Below are 20,191 nucleotides of genomic sequence, written 5' to 3' on the forward strand. Positions count from 1 at the left end.
GTTTTGATAGGGTCTTGCTGGGAGTCTTTAGTCTGCATTTACAAATACACTTGGTTTCATCTTTGAAAAAAAGGGATCAAAGAAGCACCATACACCTGGGATAGAAGATGGGGAACTTTGAGTTTTCCCTTTAGCTTCAGGAGAAATTAATTGTGCAGTCTTGGATCAGCCCTCAAAAAGGCTCTGCATCCTACACAGACAAGTTCTGTCTTTGTTACTGGGCTATTTAAAATGCTAGAGGAATGTATTGGGAGAAGTCTTCATCTTAAGGTTTTATGTGGTGTTTTAGAAAATCTGGCCCAGGTCAGAGTGTGTTTTGAAGATACAGCTGAGACCCTTTAATGGCATGAGAATTTTCGTTCAAAGGACTCAGGGAAGAGAAGCTTGGATTGCTGTCACAGTCACAGTCCCCAGTGCTGCTGAAAAGTTGAGTTACCATGTTTTGAGATTGGTATGAATTTGAATGCCAAAATACTGTGCCTGGGAAATGTGTTCTTCCAGTTCCACTAATATCATGTCAGTAACTGAGATTGGGTAATCATTTCTAGCTAACAGATGCTTTTTTCTTGTCATCTGGAAACAGTGAAGTTGCTAATGACTGCTACCATTTGAGTGCCTGAAATCAACCAAGAATCTTTAACAAGGGAACATCTACTTTGTAAACTCTTCCAAATACTTTCCTACCCACACCCATATGCCAGATTTAAGTTTTAGAGATCTAGTAGAGATTGCAGCATTTCCTGTTCTGTTCATTGAATATTTTTATATTTGGGAAAGGTTCAAATATTTTAATTTCCTCCCTTTTCCCCATTGTCCTCTAATCTTATCTAGTGTTACACCTTTTATTTTTCAGTGAGTAGCATTAAATCTTGAAGGTGGGGGCTCAGGAAAGAGTCAGTCATATGCTTGCTCTTGCCACTGAAAGGCAGGATCATCTATCAATAATTATTCCAGGAACTGAGGTTTTGGTTATAGGACATGAGTTTCAGATAGCTGAGGTTTTAGCTGATTGCTGCTCCTAAGTAAGCCCAAAGAGAAAGTTTTCCTGGAATCAGTGCAAGTTTGGGGTTAGGCTTTCTTCAGCTATCGTTGGTTGTACTTAATTTGTGAAAATGGAGTTCATGTATGAGGTAGGACCAAATTCAAAACTTGGGAAATGAATCTGTGTTTTGGTGTCTGGCATGATTACTGCTTACTGGGTACAGACTGGTATTTACACAAAGATTTTTGAAGATGTATTACACACTTCTTGGAGGAGTAGCTTTTTTTTTCAGTACCCAGTACTCATTTTGAAGTATTATTGGTTATTATCATCTGATTGTGATAATTGTACTATATTATGGGTTTTAACCCCTTTCTCCATAACTCCTGGGACGTTGCACTGGCTAGCAAACAAACAATGGATGCCAGATAACTCAAGGTATAATCATCTCTGCTGACTGCTGCTAGGTGTGCCCAAAAGTAATTTAAATATTGGGTCTGTGGCATAGGACACTTGTGGTATTTGAGGATTTTTCAATATCTTCAGCTTTGATCTTTTTTTGCAAACTGATGTAATAAGCAAGGCAGAAATGGACAGTGGAGATCAGAACTAGATACATTTTTGTTTTGGCATTCTGTATTTAAAAAAATGTTGTTTTTCATAACTTTTTCAATTTTCCATTGGCAAGAGGAGCATTAACACACCTTTCATTAAATGTGGGAGAGGTTTGATCCTGACAGTGTTCTACCAGAAGGGACTAAAATTAACTTTGTGTAGTTTCTGTTAAAGTGGTTGTTTAGTCAAGACCGCATTGTACTCAAAATGTCAAGATTGTGACATCTTCAAGCATTAGCCAGAGCAGGGGGCTGGTTCCTCTGGTGAGTCTGCCTTAAGGCATTATGGTCTGTTAATGCTGTTTTTCTGGAGTGGTGGATAAGTATCATGCTTTTTTGAAAGGACAAAACCATCACAGATGGATTTCCTGCCACCATCCCCTCCCCCACTTTGGATAGTGACAGTATATTACACAATATTTATCAGAAAGCCTTCTTCCTATCCTTTTCGTCCTGGGGTAGGGTCATGATCATGGGGACATTGTGCGCATTCAAGGAGTGTTGAGAATGAGGAAGAAGTAGACATTGATCTTCTCCTTGTAATTTGTTAATGTCAGCTGTTCTATCCATGAAGAAGTATCATTGCTTTCTCCCGCTAGTATGTATCTGTGTTTTTGACAGAAATTAAATAAAAATTAGTTTCAGAGGTTGTTTTTTTCTACCCCTCCAGCAAACACATTAATCCAGTATTTCAACCGAATGTGGTAATCCTTTGCAGCTAGTATGAAATGTTGTCTTCCTCTGATAAAGGTGGAATCTCTCTCACACTGCAGCTGTGTGTTCTTAGTTCTAGGCTCCATATGACATCTTCACAAAATAGCTGAGGCTGGAAATTTGCTCTGGAGGTCATCTGGTCCAACCCCCTGCTAAAGCAGGGTCCCCTAGGGCTGGGTGTCCCAGATCAAGTCCAGGCAGCTTTTCAATATCTCCAAGTTGCAAGACTCTGTAGCCTCTAGGCTACCTGTGCCACTGCTTGCTAATCCTCACTGGGAAAAAAACGTTTCCTGATGTTAAGATGCAACATCTCGTGTTCCATTCTGTGCCTGTTGCCCCTGGTCCTGTCACTGGGCAGCACTGAGAAGAGCCTGGTCTGTCTTCCTGGCACCCTCCCTTCAGGAGTTTATACTCCTTATTAAGATCCCTCTGAGGCTTCTCCTTTCCAGGCTGAACAGTATGGCCGTGTCTCTCTTATCCTGAGGAGTCGAGCACTGGACACAGCACTTCAACACTGGACAGAGTGCTGAGTAGAGCAGAAAGGTCACGTCCCTCAGCCTGCTGGCCATGCTCATCCTAATGCACCCAGGATGCCATTCACCATTCACCTTCTTTGTGGCAAGGGTCCCTCGCTGGCTCATGCTTAACTTGGTGTCCACCAGGACCCCCAGGTCCTTGTCTGCAAAACTGCTTTCTTGCTGGGTGTCCCCCAGCATATACTGGTGCCTGGGGTTGTTCTCCCCAGGTGGAGGGGAGAACTTTTTGAACTTCTTGAGGTTCCTGTCAACCCATTTATCCAGCCTGTAGAGGTCCCAGTGGATGGAAGCAAGACCCTCTGACATATCAGCCACTCTTCCAGTTTGGATGGCACTCAGTTTGGTGTTATCTGCCAATGACTGGACAGGACTGGACCCAGTATTGACCCCTGGAGCACACTGCTGGTCCCTGGCCTCCAACCAGTCATTGTGACACTGATCACCTCCCCCTGGTCCCTGCCATTCAGGCAGTTTTCTGTCTGCTCATCCAGTTCATACATCAACAGCTTCTCTGCAAGGATCTTAGGGGAGACAGTGTCAAGGGCTCACTGAAGTCCAAGGAGGTGACGAGCACTGCTCTCCCCTTTTCTGTCAGGCCAGTTATTTCATCATATAAGGTTATTGAGTTATTTGAGCATGACTTGCCTTTGGTGAATCCATGGTGACTGCTCTTGGTGACTTTCTTGTCTTTCATATACTTGGAAATGGTTTCCACACTTAGCTGGTCCATCAAAAAAAATTCTACTCTTTAGAAAGTTTTGAGCAGTCTCTAAACATCTTTTGATTTTTCTTGTTTCTTGTGTGAAAGTGGTTTAATTTAATGAAGTGTTTTTAAGGGTGCTATTCTTTAATTGCTTATCATTTTCATGTTCTCTTATCCTGCAACTGAACTCACTGTTGGGAGTTACATGTTTTAATCTCCTGCTGCTGTGAAAATCTGATGTTTTATTATGAATGTGAGCTGTTGGTAGTGTTAAATTTTGTTTTACTGACGTGTGTGTTTGTAGTATTGCATCATATGGGTTCTTTCTTGAAATACCTCGTATACACTTGTCTCTCTTCTCCCAGTGGGCAGGGAGGAAATGGCATGGGAGCCCCAGATGATACTGGATGTGTGGGGGGAGGAGGGTGTGCAGGCTTTGCACGTAAGCATAGCTTTGACAGGACTGGTTGAAATGCACTCAGCAAAAAAGCCCTGCAAAGAGCCCTTGTGCAATGAAACCACTTGAGCTTGTCTGTAGTATGTATTGAGACAGTACTTTTATAGTCAGTTAAAGATGTTAAATAGAGTTAAAGATGCAATTCTTTGAATTACAAATGGAAAAACTCAGCTTAGTATTCATAGTGGCATGTAGGATGATAGTATAAGATTTTAAAGTGATATGACAAAAAGCAGTTCTAAACTATTATGGAGATTGTAATGATTTGCTGCCAAAAGAAGGGTCATTTTAACCTTGTTTTGCAGGTCTTGTAGTCTGTATGCAGGGAGAGCTTCAGAGCAGAATCAGGAGGTCTGAAGCACTTAGTGGTGTGTTTTAGTTTCCATGGTTATGATCTGGGCAGAAGGCAATCACCGGGCAATTCTATAAAAGTGTGGAGACATCTGAGGTTTACCTGCTAAAGCTTTTCAAAAAGTGCCATGTTGAAGGCATCACAAGTCTTAGGAATTACTGACTTAGTAAGTATTGAACACATACCCTGTAATTCTGTACTTCAGGGTGGAGAGGGGAGCTCTGTGTGTCAATCAGTGTTCTTTGTACTCCAAATTTCTGTGGCTTATATGAAAATCAACTTGTCTCTTCTGCTTTCTTTTAGAGACTTGCTTTCAGTCTTTTTATCCAACTTGATCTAAAGTGATTTATATCATGCTTATTTCCTTGGGTGTAATGACTTTTTGAGTAAGAAGGAAAATGTGCGTATGGCAGTGTGCAGCACGTGAATTTTGGTGTGAAGATCTTGAAGAACTGTGTCAGGATGGTAGAGCCAAAATATGCTCTAATTTCTATGTTCTACTATAGTTAAGAATAGAATGGAATACACCAGCTTTAGCTTGTTGCATTTGTGGTGTGAAAATAAGCAAAATCTTGTACCTTACCATATTGTGGCTTAGAGGAGTAGCCCCACCCTGCTGTGCATCACAGCTCAGTGATGCCCGTCAGTGAATCGGAGCTGCAGTCGTAAGCAGCACTTTGGCAAACGAAGCATCCCCAGTGGGCTTCTTTTTCAGGTCTTCTCTGTGTGGGAGTGGGAATGAAGGAAGGGTAGGTGTTTAGGTAGGGACTATCTGGTTCTTTCACAGCTGGTCTGTAACTAAACCTTTTGATCACAGGCCTTAAAATAGCGTGGTTCTTGTCTTTGGTGTCCAGCTGTTATAATCTAGCTGATGCATGTTTAAATTTCAATGACTCTGATTCTCTAGAGTTAAGCAGTCTTTACTCTGAGACCCCAGAAAATGGTATAAATAACACTTGGGCTTTGTATGTGAAATGAGGGAAGAGCATTTTTCTCCATTTGGGATGTACACACAACTGCAAGCAGATTCCAGTTGTGATTTTGCTGTTGTCTCAAAAGAATCGCGTGGTGCTGATCAGCTTGTGAAAGGTGTGAGTTTGCAGAGCATTTATTTGCTTGATACACTTGTAGCGTGTTTACTTTTTAGGGTCAGAGTCTCAGGGAGTTTGAGCCCTTTTATAGGCTGCATACATCTCTGAACTACTTTCTGAAATTTTGTTTGTTCTCAGTTTATATGCATGCATGCAGATGTATGATGTCTTCCTCCCCTATGGGTGTCTTCTGTGCTACAGTGTCTTGAACATAGTTGGTTGACGTTAGGCTCAGGAAGCTTGGCCATGTTTGAAATCCACGTCACATACTAAAATTTTCAGGTGGCTCACAGCTGTAGATGTTTTCTACATGGTTCAAGAGAGTCCCCAGAGCTTGAAGTCTGATTTTTTGTGTGGGAGGTGATTGTACCTACTTGGTGTTTCTGTTGCTGCAGTGAAAGGCAAGACTGCAGAGTCAGCAGTGCTTACCAGTTGGTTTCCTGCCCTAGCTGAGGATTTGGCTTACACCACAGCCAAAGCCAGCTTGTTTTTCTGATCAGTCACACGGTGCAGCCTTGGCATGGGAAAGGCACTTGAGTGCCAGTGGCCTCTTGTGGATCACAAGCCAATGCTTGGCCACCCATCATGTTGCCATGGTCTGTTTGGGCTACATGTTCACCACATTTCTGAAAATCATAGTAAACATCTGTTGAATTTGGTATCGAGATTTAAATATAAGAAAAACTGAGATAGTGCAAAGCACTGTGACTGTGACTTGGTTTCACTGTTTGAAAAATAAAGCTGAACATGCTCACTAAGGGCCTTTGGGCTGAACTAGTGTATTTTGTGGCATCCTGTGGCTTGAAGGTGAGTACTGTAGTTTATGTAGCTCTGCTGACTGACTGGTTTGGGATTCTTGTATTCCCTTAGGTACAACATTGATCCTGGCTTGTACTGTCCATTTTTCTCTCTTGGGGCATGCATGGAAGGTTTGAACTCTTTGTTCAGTCAGCTCCTTGGAATCTCCCTCTATGCTGAACAGACAAAGAGAGGAGAGATTTGGTCTGAAGATGTTCGAAAGTTGGTAAGCATTCTTGGTTCCAGCATCTGAAACCAAAGGGCAGATAAACAAGATAGTGTGTTTTTGTGAGCCGTGAATCAAACTTTTTTTAAAGTTCCTTGGGTACCTATCAGAGCACAAACTAGTTGTCTAATTTTAGTTGAAGTTAGACCTCAAGAGCTTTATCATCTCTTGAAGTGCCTTTTGGATGGTTGGTGTTTTATGGCCTTAATACTATATCTGTGTCAAGGAGGCCTGAATCAGAAACAGTTTCTCTGTTTGGAGATTATTGTTGCACCTTTCTGAATGAGCCCTGTTAGTTTATTTAGTTTCAATTTGTAGATTACTAGAATGCCTTGGGTGTGCGTCCTAGCAGTCATGTGTCTTTGCCTCATTTTTTTGACTATGTATGTCATCTTTACTTTGAGATTGATTTTTTACATCTTTTATTTTTCTGCCCTCTTTTTGGGGGTGGGTTGAAATAAAAACTTGGGCAATAACTTACTCAGCAGGTTCCCAAGTTTTTCTGTTGTCTTCCCTACATTTATTCACTGCCAGATCTCTACTCTTCTATCACCAGCCTTCAGCAAGAGATGCTGTTCTTTATATAGTGTGGGCCAGTTTATAATTACTCCTTACTCTTTCTATTTTTATTTCCATGGTAAATGAGCTGCTGTTTGCCATTTGGGGGCTACAGACAGTGGTTTTTTAACACAGACAGTACTTTTAATACTAATCTGTGACTAGTTGGTTTTGGGTGAAATGCAGAAATGTCTGTAGTTTGAGAGAGAAGCTGTGAATTTTGTATATATATATATTTTTTCAATTAAAATTATGAACAGATTTTACATTAGTTATTCTCAGTTCGTTTGTCATTTATTCATTATAGATCTTGCGATTTGAATATTATGTCTTCAATTTACATGTAATCAGTGCTTTCACTGTGGAAATTATATTCCTTTTTTCTTCAGGCTGTTGTTCATGAAACTGAAGGTTTACTAGGATACATCTATTGTGACTTCTTCCAGCGACCCGATAAACCACATCAGGTAACATTTATGATCTGACTTCAGCTTGGGTTTTATATACGTAATAACTGTAGCTTTAGTGCCGTTTGCATTCAATGTAAATTTAGTAAAACTTGCCTCATTTTAAAATAAACTGAAACAGGGTAAGTCTGTAACTTCATGTGCGGGTTTAGGTAAAATATTTTTTTAGAGTAACATTTCGTTTTAAAAAACATCACCCAGTAGACTGAAGTCAGACTCTGTGGTAACAGGCACTATGGAATGTCATAGAACTCTGTTTAGAGAAATAGTAGATATTGAAACACTTATTTTCTGGCCTACTGTTTACAAGTAGAAACAATCTGACATTTACACTCTCTAGTTTTTGCACTCAACTAGTTTTTATTCTAAATTCTTAAAACTCTAGATGGTTCTGTTGTGGCTCACTCACTGCCTAGTGGCAGTAGATTTGCAATAGGATGCAGTACAGGAGACACTTCACTCAGTAGAAGCATCTGCAAATTACCACCTTTAGTGAGGTGATGAATGGACAAACTTTACATTAGTTTAATATAGAACTCTGATTGCTAGTATTTCACAATATACTAGGAGTGCTGTGTGGTATATTTTATAAAGAAGTTACTGCTGGAGGCTGAGGAGAGAACTTAATCTGTATGTTATGGATGTGACACATCAGTAAATTTCTTGGCACTAGTGATATCTCTTAGAAAATTTTAGCAGTTTTGATAATTCTAAAACATAAAGAAATAATTCTATTTTCTAAGAGCAAGACAGTCTTTTCTTTATGGAATCAAGTAATTTCCTTATGAATTCGAAGCATATAATAACGGTGAAGAAACAATGCTGCTATTGAACAACACTGTTAATGATCACTGAATTCTACTTGTGTAACTTGAGTATATGTTCAGATTTGATTAACAGTTTAATTTAATCATGTTTTAGTATCATTGATATAATGACATTGGTTGTCCATATTTGCTTTTACCTTGAAAAGGATTGTCACTTTACAGTTCGAGGAGGCAGGCTAAAGGAAAATGGAGAGTACCAACTACCTGTAGTTGTTCTTATGCTGAGCCTTCCCAAATCAGCAAGAGGTACACCAACACTACTAAGTCCTGGCATGATGGAGAATCTCTTCCATGAAATGGGACATGCTATGCATTCTATGCTGGGAAGAACTCGGTACCAGCATGTCACTGGTAAGGAAGTTATAATAGTGATATTTTTGTTTTAGTCAAATGTTTAGTTTCCAGAAGAAAGGAGTAGATTAAAAAATAAACAGAGCAAAACAAAAGAAGAAAAAGAGTATGAATCAAAAACGGTTGAGTCATGTTAGTAGTTCTATATCCTTGATGATTTGAGAACACAGTATCAGATCTCCAGATATTATGTAAAACTCAACCAAACAGCACTTGAATATTCTTTTTTCTAATAATAATTACGCATTTTTATCTTTTGTTTATGTACTGTTGATCTTTATTCTATTGGGGGTATCCACTCTTGCAAGTTTCTCTTATGTGGAGTTTATAATCATTGGAATAGTTGGTGGCTGGGAAATAGGTTGTACCTAGTGTAAAACCACAATGAATCCTGGGTTGGAAATTAGTTAGGAAAATGAATGAAGGAAATTTAGTGGATTAGATCTTGCAAAGAGTAGTGAGTGTGTTGGCTGGCAGGTCTCTGGCTTCTATAACCTTCTGCAGTTGTGGCAAACAGGTCAAAGACCTGTGCTGACTAAGGCTTCTTGGCATGCTACTTTTTTTACCTGTGGACAGCTTGGTATATTCTTTTCTACAACAGTGTGCTGGAAATCTCAAGTGCAGCAGACATTTACTTATTACAAAAAAACCCCAACTAAACAGATGAGATTGTAACTTCCTTGTCTAAAGAATTTTTTTTTAATATGTTTTACTATTTTTACATTATTCTAGTGATTCAAAGGGGTGTCATGGCACAGTTAATGTTTTATCAATAGATACCTTTGCACCAGGGGCAAAATATTCTTTTTTAAGTCTTCCATTTAAAATTAAAATTGACTGAGCTGTTTATAAGTATGTCAGTACAGGACATCGTTAAAACAGATGAACACTGCATAAGTCCTTCAGTATAAGCTCTGTATAGTCCTAGGGACAGCTAAGGGCTCTCCCCCACTCCTTCCACTCATATACCCTTGTTCATCTTGAGCTACAGGAATACTTATATGCCCAAAATAGCTGCTTTGGTGGGAGTTCTCCTCTTGTTCTGAATCATGTGTGTCTGCATGTCAAACTCTTGGAGGGGCAGGAAATGGCTAATTTTGAGGCTCAGACTTTCCAGAAGTGCCTGGGTATGGTTTCTGTGTTGCCTTAGCTCCAGGCAATCCCCCATCCCAGAGGATTTCACTCTAGATCTAGCATTGCAAAAGCAGCACTGGAGGCTGGAGGTCAGTGGCATTGTTTCAGCAGAGAATCTTTTTTTTATGGATTTGGAATGTGTAACAATCAAAGGGTCTGTCCCAGGGATGTCTGTTAGGGGCTGTCTGCTCTCATGGAACACTAGGGTGGTAAAGTATGGAAACAAGATGACTACAGGCTAGTGTGAGAACTAAAAATTTTACATTCTAGTTGAGGTGAGCTGAGTATTTGACATCTTTCCTGCTCTCTCTTGCCTTACTTTCCTGTAATTCAGAACTACACACTGCAGATCATGCATTTTCAGAATACAAGGGTAATTTTTGCTATGAAGTGGATTTTTCAGCATTGGTGGAGAAACAGAATCACAGTTTTATGTGTCAGTGCAGAACTGCACATAAGTAATGTGTCTGTGAAAGGGTCCAATGTGATTTGAAATTGCACGAGAGCTATATCTAACAGCAGTAAGTGTTAGAATGGTAAAGGTACTGCTGAAACCTCATGCAATGTTTGGGCATGGCTTTGTGTGTCTAGTCTGAAGTTGAATTCCAACTGCAGCAGGTACAGAGAAGAACTAGAATGGATAGTTTCTTAGACTTTATCTTGCCTTTGGATAATAATGGCTCAGAGAGAATATCGTTTCTCAATTTAGTAGGTAAGAACCAGTGTGAAAAAGGTTATTTATACCGAAGAGCAGTATCAGTCTGAATCATTGAGTATAAACAAATTATAAATTAAGATTAAAAATTAGAGAAAGATTCTTAGAAGCCAAAGGAGTGATTTTAAAAGCTAGTGTCCAAAACATAATAAAAACACATTGGAATTTAAGACTAATTCTGAATGTTGACATTGTGTCTGGCAGACAGGGATAGAGGTAATGACCCACTATGAAATCAACAACTTTTACATTGCTAACTTTAATATAGAAATTAGAAATTCAGCTTTGATTTGGTGATGTGTTACACTTTTTAATAACTTCCATTGGGTGAGATGCTGATAAAGATTAGAATAAATAAGGTTTTTGGGAAAGTGCTTTTTGAAAATGCTAACAGCTAAGATGTTACCTCATTGCACTTACATAGAACATGTCTGCAATCTGCAGGAGTGTTCCTTGAATGAATGACTTGGTATTATAAAGTGAGGTTAATATAAAGCATAAGTAAGCTCAGCAAACAGATGGAAGCTAAAAATTGTAACTGTGAATGGGATTAAGGCAGAGTTTTATTTACATTGTAGTTTAATTTAGGTTTAGGACACTTAAAAGATTTGGTGTTTCATGTAGGGCCAGTTTGGCTACAGTCTGGTTTAGTTTAAAAAGGGTGTGATCCGGAGCTTTATAAGGTGCCTCACCCAGCTGTTCAAATATTTTGTTTTACTTTGTGATTTATAGTAAAATGTGTAGCATCATAATGAAGCTTTTCTGGCAGTATGTACAATAATGGAAATAAAATATTGACTTAATAAATGAAAGAACATTAAAGTTCACCAAAAGTCCAAACTGAAAGTTGCAAAACCTTTTGGGAAGAGTTAACTATTTGTGTTAATGGAAATAGCAAATGCTAATGTGTACAATTATTCTACCTCTAGGAACCAGATGTCCTACTGATTTTGCTGAAGTTCCCTCAATTCTGATGGAGTATTTTGCAAATGACTATCGAGTGGTTAACCAGTTTGCAAGGCATTATGAAACAGGACAGGTAGGAAAAAATAGTATGTAAAATATTGAAAATAGGAATACGTGTATTTAGGAAAATAATAATATTTACATGTGTCATTTATTGATAATATTTAAAGTAGAGATAAACAATGGATAAAATTACTTTAGTATTACAATTCCAGTTATTCAGAAAAAAATGTTAATATTGTCATAGCAAAAAAGATAAATGTAGTCTGTGGAAGAATACTAGATTCTTATATCCAAGGTTCCAATTACATATTTAAAACTTAAGCCTTCTTTTCCTACAAAGTGTAGTAGGTGAATAGCTTCTGAGGGAAGGAGTTGTTTGGAATGCTTTAATATAATTACAGGTAAGTTATGACAAAAATAGGATTTGTCATTTAACTCTCTTGAAGTCTGTCTTAAAGCTCAGGTAGCAAATCATGGGCGTAAATGGAAATGATCTGCAGTGTTTCAAAATTTCCATATTTAGCACAGTGTAGGGCAGTGATTGAAGTATTTTGTGATGAAAAACATACTGCTCTATTTAGCATTATATTAGGATTAGTTATATTCTGTCAGTCATGAATTTCTGCATAAAACTCTGGTGCCTTTTTTGCATCAAGTTATTTTTTATCCGTCTGTTGCAAGGATGTGCTTTCTGTGGGGTATTTGGAAAACAGTGCTCTTTGGAACAAGGTGACTTTTAGTGGTTGCTTTAAGACATGGCAATAGAAAATGGTTTCTGTTTGTACAGACATTTCAAAAATTCCTCCTCAGTTGTGTAGTATTACACTTAATTGGAGCTTTTTATCCAATACTAAGCATTGAGTATATTTCAGTATTATGGAAGTAGAATTATGTTTGCTTCCATTGAACAGTTAGGAAAATATGTTGCTTAAGTTCTATTTTAATAGATACTATCTGAGAAATTTGCTCTGTAATTTTTTTATTTTTTTTTTTTTTTTTTTTTTTTTTTTTTTTTTTTGCAACAGAGCAGTCGTTTCTGCAGAATTGATTGCACTAAGAAAAGTCTCTTTGAAGCCTGGGAGTTAAACAAACTCTGTTCAGGGGTGCTGATCATTTATCTATTTGAGTCCACATACAGAAATATGGCTTTCTAATGTTCTCTATAAAGTTCATGTAGTGTTTAAACAGCATGAAGTTAATCTGATTGCATATGAGTTCAGAGAATGAGCTTCACTAAAACATCTGAAAGAGATTCGTGGAACATTATTTATGGCTTTGTATTTTCAAAATGACTTAACAAATCTAAACCATGTCTAGTTTCTGTGCAAAAGCTAAGAACCAGATGCTGTGTCCCATTTGGCATTTCCATAAACTTCTTCTGTTTATTGGTGGTGAAATCTTCCCCTTTCAGAGACCAACTGAGAGAGGTTTGATGTAGAAATCCAGTCTTGAAAAGGGCAAGAATGGATTATGCTGAAAGATGAGAAGAGCCTGAAACTGTTCTGTGTCTCTTGAGGCTTTAGATGGCTTCCTTTTAATTGCTTTTTTAAAAATTTAGGATGGATTTTTAAGCCATTATCCAACATACATAAATCTGCTTTTGCTTATGTTGGTTCATCTAAGCTGATTTTAAGAATCTGATACTGGATTTCTGTGTCTGTCATTTAAATACAAATAGATTGAAGTAATCTCTTCTGTTTTGTATATGCCATGAAGTACTTTGAGTTGAAAATCTCATCTCTCTTACATTTTCAATTGCACAAAGATCTTTTTGGGGCTTATTTTCTCTGCTTGTTCCCTGATTAATTTTTCTGTTTTGCAAATAGGAAATTCAATCTTTTTTGTTGTTGTTGTTTCTCCAGTTTTTTATTTATTTGAAAGAAAAATGAGTCCACTTTGCTCCTTTTCAAGGGGAAGTAAGGAAGGTGGACAAAAAAGTTAAAATGTGAAAATTGTGAAACCATTTTATCCAGATGTTGTTCCATATAAGAACTTCAATTAAGTTTCTTATTAATTAAGAGACTGAGCTTTTCTGTGCTAGAAGGACCTTTTCTGCAACAACTACACCAACATAGCTCTGCTGAATATTGTCAGAAGGAGAGCTTTCTACTGACCCCGTTTGTGTCAGAGGCAATGCAGATAATCTGACAAAGCATCCTTCTTTTGGCATTGCTGCATTTACACTCTAGTTTTTGCATGCAGACTTCAGGTGGTGTGATTTTTAATATTCCTACTGAACATAATTGCATCAGAAAAACTTGTCAGCATAGTCTCAGCTTATGTTTGCCATTGCTATAAAAGTCAGTTGTAGAAGGACTCGTCCTAGAGGATCTGCACTTAGGATCAGTGCTTATGCTTGTGGGAACAGGAGGGGAAAGAGGTGTTTTGATTATTAAAAAATGTGAGCTGTTGAAAACTGTATTTCACTAGCATTGCAGAAAAAAAAATTGATGGGCAGACCTTCAAAGATGAGAATGCATTTAGATGTAGATCATGAGGATCTGGTCCAAAATATCTTGAAGTTTATAGAAAGCTTGTCTCTGCCTTCTGTCCATTTGAAAGGCTGTGCTGTTGAATACTGAGGAGTAACAAAGCTTGCAAGCTCTTCTGTCAAAAGAGCAAGTCTTTTGAACTTAGTTGGAAAGGCTGGCCAGTACAAATCTGTTTGTTTCAGAAAAATAGCAAGCCTAGTTTTCCTTTCATCTGAAAGATGACTCAAACCAAAAAATCCTTGAGATAAAACAAATGAATAGAGAGGACTGTGGTAATTAGTTAATAAAGCTGAATTAGTCATGTAAGCTCATGAAGTCAAGCCATACAAAAATGAGGGCATTACAGTGCTTAAGCGGACAATCTGATGCATGGGTGCCATTCTGTATCACTGTGATTGTTTGTTTAATTTCATTTGTAAAGTGCACAGATATGTGGTAGGTCTGAGCTAAATAATTTTAAGCTTATGTGTCTTTGGAGGCTCTCTTGAACAAAGGCCACTGTTTGAGCTGTTCAAATTTGAACTGAGTTCATTTTTCACAGAGATGAAATTACAAAGACATTATTGTATTAGCATGATTACAAGAATAAGCCCACGAATAGTAAACAGTTGTAATGTGTTGCAGTTACTACACAACAGTAAGGAGTTAAGCATGCTTTGGGACACAGGGAATTCTGTTCTTTTAGCCACCACAAAAAACATGCTGAAAAATTAATTCCAAGATCTTAAAGTTACTTAATGGAGAAGAATGGAAAAGTGGACCTCAAAGTAAAACATGTAGTGTTTAAATTTAAAAAATTGAATGGTTATGCAATTTGACACAGTTTTAGCCAAAGCTCTGTGAAGTCTTTCTTTTGGAAGGAAGATGACAGTTTCATTCTGGTTTTATCGGAGAGCTCATCTTTCAGGAGAAGTAAAGGAAGAATGCTGATGCCTTTTTTTTAATTCTCTCAGCTGCTTACTAAGGGGCTGTGTGGGATTGTAATGGACCAAGGAGGAATAATTTCTATTGCCTGAAACAGTACATGTTCCAGTTCAAGACCTCAGCATATCTGTGTGCATGACATTCACAGAAACATACCTTGGAGTGGAGTCATGATCTTTGAAAAACCCTCTGGAGCCAAATTTTGCTTTCCTGAAATCTTAAGTATTAAGATCCCAAAGGTGTTTTGGGAAAAATAAGTGATTTCTTTATCAATTTGAATTCTTTCAATCTAATCTAATTTTGGCAGTGTTTTTCTGGTGCCAAATTCTGCTTGGCATGTGAATTATGATCACAACACGATCTTTGAGCCAGTAGTAGCATTGATAGATTTTTTAAAAAGGCATAAATGTTTTTTTCTCCTTTGCCTTTTTGTCAACAGGTGTAGCCGTAAGAATGACTTGTACTTTCTTGTTGATTTTAATCTGCTCAAATAGTATAGAGCTACCTCTTCAATGCACAGTGGATTGACATTGTTTGGCATTCATATGGCTACAAAAAAAGTTAACAGAATTTTCTTGGAGTATCTTGGTAAAATTACCTATATTTTACTTGATGTCTAGAACTTCCTCTTGCCATCATTTAATATAGATGAAATATAAAGTTGAAATACCATTATGTTGAAAGAGTTGGTTTGACCTTACTGGTAGGAGGGCTCTTGACTTTAAATATTAACTTTGTAAAATATACATATTTGCTGTTGCTAAGCTTTTAGTTGTTCAGGTCTTTTAACACTGACAAATTACAGTTTAAGAATTCCCGTTTAGTTTTCTCACACTTTGCTGTATCCAACAAATGGATGCCCCTAGAAGAAATAATTTTTGTTTAATTCCATGTTGTGCTACTTCATTAGGAAAAGAAAGCCTCCCAAAAGCTGCCAAAATTTGCTGATAGGTTTTGTGCTTAACAAATTCCAAATTCTATAGGTTTCCTTGTTGAAACCGTGTTGCTGCAAACCCGGATGTACTTTAGTTCCAAGATGAGAGGGCACTGAAGGGTGTGCCTTACTTGTGTAGGAGGATGAGACAGAGACATTCATAGAACAAGGAGAGTAATTGTCCAACCAAAATACTTTAACCAATTGTAACTTTTTTTCTGCTTTACTTTCTCTCTTATTAAATGCTATGGTTCTATACCATGCTTGACCTAGCTAACTTTTGACTTGGAGAAGAGGTTGCAAGCCTTAGCAAGTACTGCATAAAGCAGCTGTGCAACCAGAGAACTTTTCTTACCTGCTTGAGCTTTGAGGTTCTAGAATTAATTGATAACATTTTCTTCACTTATGTGTAACTTCTCTAGAGCTGGGTTTTTATTCTGTGAACATTGTTTGTCTTGAAGTCATATCATTTGCAGGGAATCTAAACATATGGATCTGCTGCATCTGTAGACTTTCTTGGATTATTTTTTGAATGCTTCAACACACTAGAAAAGCATAGGAGGAATTTTAGAGTCAAGTTTAATATCTACCATCTCTATTACATTGTACAACTTGTAGTACCTCTCTTAATGTTTTAGTAATAATGCAGTTTTTTAAGCATATTTAGTTTGTTTGGTTAAGGAAGCGGCTAGCAAAAAAAAAAGAAAAACATCTATTGAAAATCTTCACAAAGTGGTGGAAGAAGTGTAAGGTCAAGCATTCATAGATATTCTTAAAAATCTGGCATTAAAAAGTCTTTGGATGTACTTGCAGACATCTGGATGGAAAGTCGGAAAGTTTGCTTATTGACTTGAAAAGTGTTCCTGACTTTCAGTATGTGGTGGCATGGATAATTTTATTGCCGTAGATGTGGAATAAATTCAACTTTGTAAAAAATTTCAAAGGGTGGATATTTACTGTTCAGTACAACTAAATATTTTTATGTGGGTTAGGGTAGAAGGTCTGATGCTGTCTCAGTTGAAGTTATGAAAACCCGGTATTACTAAGCTCAGTACTATGAGTTATATGATGTGGGAGGGCTTTAATTGCCCCAATCTGTTCTTTATGTCTAAAAATAGTAATAACATTTTTAACAGGCATATAAGGGAATATGGAATCAGTTATAGAGAAACAAACAGATTTCACACAGTGATTTCTCTTTTGCTATGTGGATTAGTGCTAATATCTTAATTGGCCATTTAATGCATAGCTCAGCAAATACTTCCTTCCTCAATGCAAAGCACTTCAAATGTATTTTAATACCACCAGGGGTTTTTTTGTATCTTCGGCCTCTTCTAGTAATTAGCTGTTTAAATACTATTTACAAATATACAATAAGTCTAAATTTGATCTGTTGTTTTTTTTTTATTCAAGCCACTACCAAAAAACATGGTGTCAAGGCTATGTGAGTCCAAAAAGGTGTGTGCTGCAGCTGATATGCAACTCCAGGTATGTTTTTTGCATTCTAGTTTCTACTCTTTATTCAGAACTCTCAAAACTTGTTCATATGATTTGACCAAATTTTTTATTTTAATGTAGATGTGTTATCTAAGTATATGCAAATTAATTAAAATTAATTCATTTTTATATTAGTTGTCATGTTTGTTTTTCTGAACATATTCTGTGTTGTCTGCTTAAACCTAAATGCTGATATCTGTAGGAAAATATCGTGAAAACCAGAGGTTTTGAAAATGGTTGGATTATCAGAATTCCCAAATGTGGTTTAAGATTGAATTCTTGAATTAATGGAGTAATTCAAGGAGAACTTGCAGTAGAGGAAGTATTGTGTACCTTGGATCATTAAAATTTAGTAGGACTGCGAGATACAGGCTACCATAGTAAAATCAAGCCAGCAGGTTTATTTACTAGAAAGTGATTTGAGCTCCTTGTCTTCTGTAGCTCCTGATGAAAGTGGCCACTTGTCATATCAAAATGGCTGGCTGAGCTGTAAGGATGTAAGACTTCTCTCTCACAGTGTTAGGAGAAGTAACTAAATTCATAAACCTTTATTTTCTGTGGGTAGGTAAGACTGATCAGTCATTTCTGTAAACAATCAGTGATACTGTTCTTCAAAGAAAGTAAAGGAAATTAGTCTTCTATCTAAAATGGTATTTGATCCTTTTCAATCCTGCAACAGCAGTTCTTGGATATGTACAGTAGCATTAGCATCCAGCCAAGTTTTTTTACAGTGAGCATTTGGCTGCATTTAGTGTGCTACAAGTTTTTGCTGTGTGATTTTTGTGATTTTGTTTTCTTCTTTGTTTTGCCTTAAGCCAAAACATATAGTTTTTCCTTTTACAATTAACCTGGTGTTTAGGTGAGATAACTCTGCTAGTACCTTAGTAAAGGTTAGTTACTGAGATGTGGAAAGAAACAAATTTACAGATCTTTGGAATTTTTCCATTTTTTCCCATGGGTGCCTAATCATTGACTGGTGCTGGCAATGATGCAGTGATTAAGCAGGCTGCTTGCCCTCAAATTACTCTTCTGTAACTAAAGTTCAACCAGTTTCAACCTGTGCCAAATGACCACAATGCCACACTGAATAATATTATTCATTTCCTACTTTCAGCACTGTGTTTTTGGAGATTCCAGGTATAAAACCTGCAGAGATGTGCACTCATTTCGGAGAGACAGATTGGCAGAGCTGTTCTGTTTAATAATTCAGAAAAAAATATCCCAGAGAAGTTAAGTACATGGCAAATATAAAGCTAATATATTTCTTTGCAGAACTGCATATTGTTACTACTGCAGATTAAAAAGCAAAATATATTTTAGTCTTCAGATGCCGAAGTATATATGTGCTGCTAGTTGTATGCCTGAAAAAACTGTGAATAAAGGTTCTAATACTGTTCCTCCAGACTTTGCAAAGACTGTATTCTATAATGATGGCTAGATGCTATGTTAGCTGTATTTGACCTTTAAAAGAAGAAAAAATGCTGACAAATATTCCAGCAGTGTGTAAAACGCCTGGAGGTTCTTCTGTGGTCTGTTCAGAAAATAAGTCTATTGGCATGTGAAAGTAAGAAATATTGCTGCTTTTTCATAACTATAATACCTCTGAATTTTCTTTTAGGTCATGTAATCAGTTACTCAGAAGGAAAGATAGGAGAGTCCATACATCTTCTCCTAAGGCTTTTGCCAGGCAGATTGAATCCCAGAGTCTTTCAGTCAGTAGTAACTTCACTGGAAAATGCCTAAGTGTTTGCATATTAATACTATTAAGCAGACAAGGAGCTAGAAAGAACTGGAATCAAGTGAAATTAATAAATACCAATGTAAGTGCAAAGTAGAGAGGCAGTATGAAAATAAATAACTATTTGATGGCGTTTTTATATTTTTAGGTCTTTTGAGAAATGTGAGAAATTTTCCTGAAATTAGAAATCATCTTCTATCTACTGCTTGATATTAAGTATTAGCTTGCCCCTCAGCAGTATCACCTAAAATCCTGTGGTCCTGGGATGTGTTTCCTTTTCCCATTTCAAAGGCCTGTGTAAACACACAGAACTGTGGTTTGTAGATGGAAATGCATATGGGTATAAAGTTCATCCAAGTTTATTTTCAGGGATGGTTTTTTTAGCCGTGCTGTCCAGGTGGCCTGGCTCATAGCTTTCTTCCCACACTTCACATGTGGCAGGATCAAGGGAGAGCTTATAGCTGCCTTCAGTGACTCATTTCCCTATCACCACATTGTTCTTCAGGCAGAACGTTTCCCTACTTCCTTGCTGTGAGGTGAGCTTTTGCTCTGCCTCCTTGACCACAAACTACTCGACTCCAAATTTCACTTTAGAGAAGGTCCACTGCAGTGCAGATGCAGTTCCTCCATCTCATGAGGAACACTGAAGAGCAACTGCAGACTGGCCCTAGCAAAGATGGGAGATAGAAAAAAGAGGATTAAGGCAGTGCTGATGCTGGACACTAAAGTCTATTGTCAGATGCTGAAGTTACTCATGTTTGATTTGAGTTTTTTAGAGAGGGGAAGTTGGTCTGAAATGACTCCTGCAGAGTTACAAAGGTCTAGGGTGACAGGAGAAAGTGTGCTTTCTAGGACTGTTACATCAGGTAATTTTCAGGTCTATTCATGATACTTATTGTGGGTCATACTCTCAGTCACCCTTGCTACCATAAATGCTGTAGCTTTTGTTAAACTGTGTAAAAAAAAATGATTGGGATTCTGGTGACTAGGAATGCAAAGCCATTGTAAAGCCTCTTTCTTTTCTTAGATAAATAAGAATAAAAAAATACTGCAGTTTTTGCAGGGTTGTGTAGGTTTCTCATATTATTAGTCTGAACAGATGCTTGCTGCCT

General features: G+C 37.5%; 1 protein-coding gene across 1 annotated transcript in view; it reads left to right on the forward strand.

Moving 5' to 3' along the window:
* Nucleotides 1-20,191, forward strand: part of MIPEP (mitochondrial intermediate peptidase) — a gene marked incomplete at its 5' end in the record, with an annotated part of 65,447 nt that overhangs the window by 20,139 nt on the left and 25,117 nt on the right. The window contains 5 exons of the mRNA XM_017730759.1: nucleotides 6,320-6,473; nucleotides 7,421-7,498; nucleotides 8,472-8,676; nucleotides 11,455-11,564; nucleotides 17,258-17,332. Of these exons, the coding sequence (XP_017586248.1) occupies nucleotides 6,320-6,473; nucleotides 7,421-7,498; nucleotides 8,472-8,676; nucleotides 11,455-11,564; nucleotides 17,258-17,332 (622 nt within the window). The remainder of the gene's footprint in view (nucleotides 1-6,319; nucleotides 6,474-7,420; nucleotides 7,499-8,471; nucleotides 8,677-11,454; nucleotides 11,565-17,257; nucleotides 17,333-20,191) is intronic.

This window comes from Corvus brachyrhynchos, unplaced genomic scaffold (genome assembly GCF_000691975.1).
Source record: "Corvus brachyrhynchos isolate BGI_N302 unplaced genomic scaffold, ASM69197v1 scaffold363, whole genome shotgun sequence".
Taxonomy (NCBI): Eukaryota; Metazoa; Chordata; class Aves; order Passeriformes; family Corvidae; genus Corvus; species Corvus brachyrhynchos.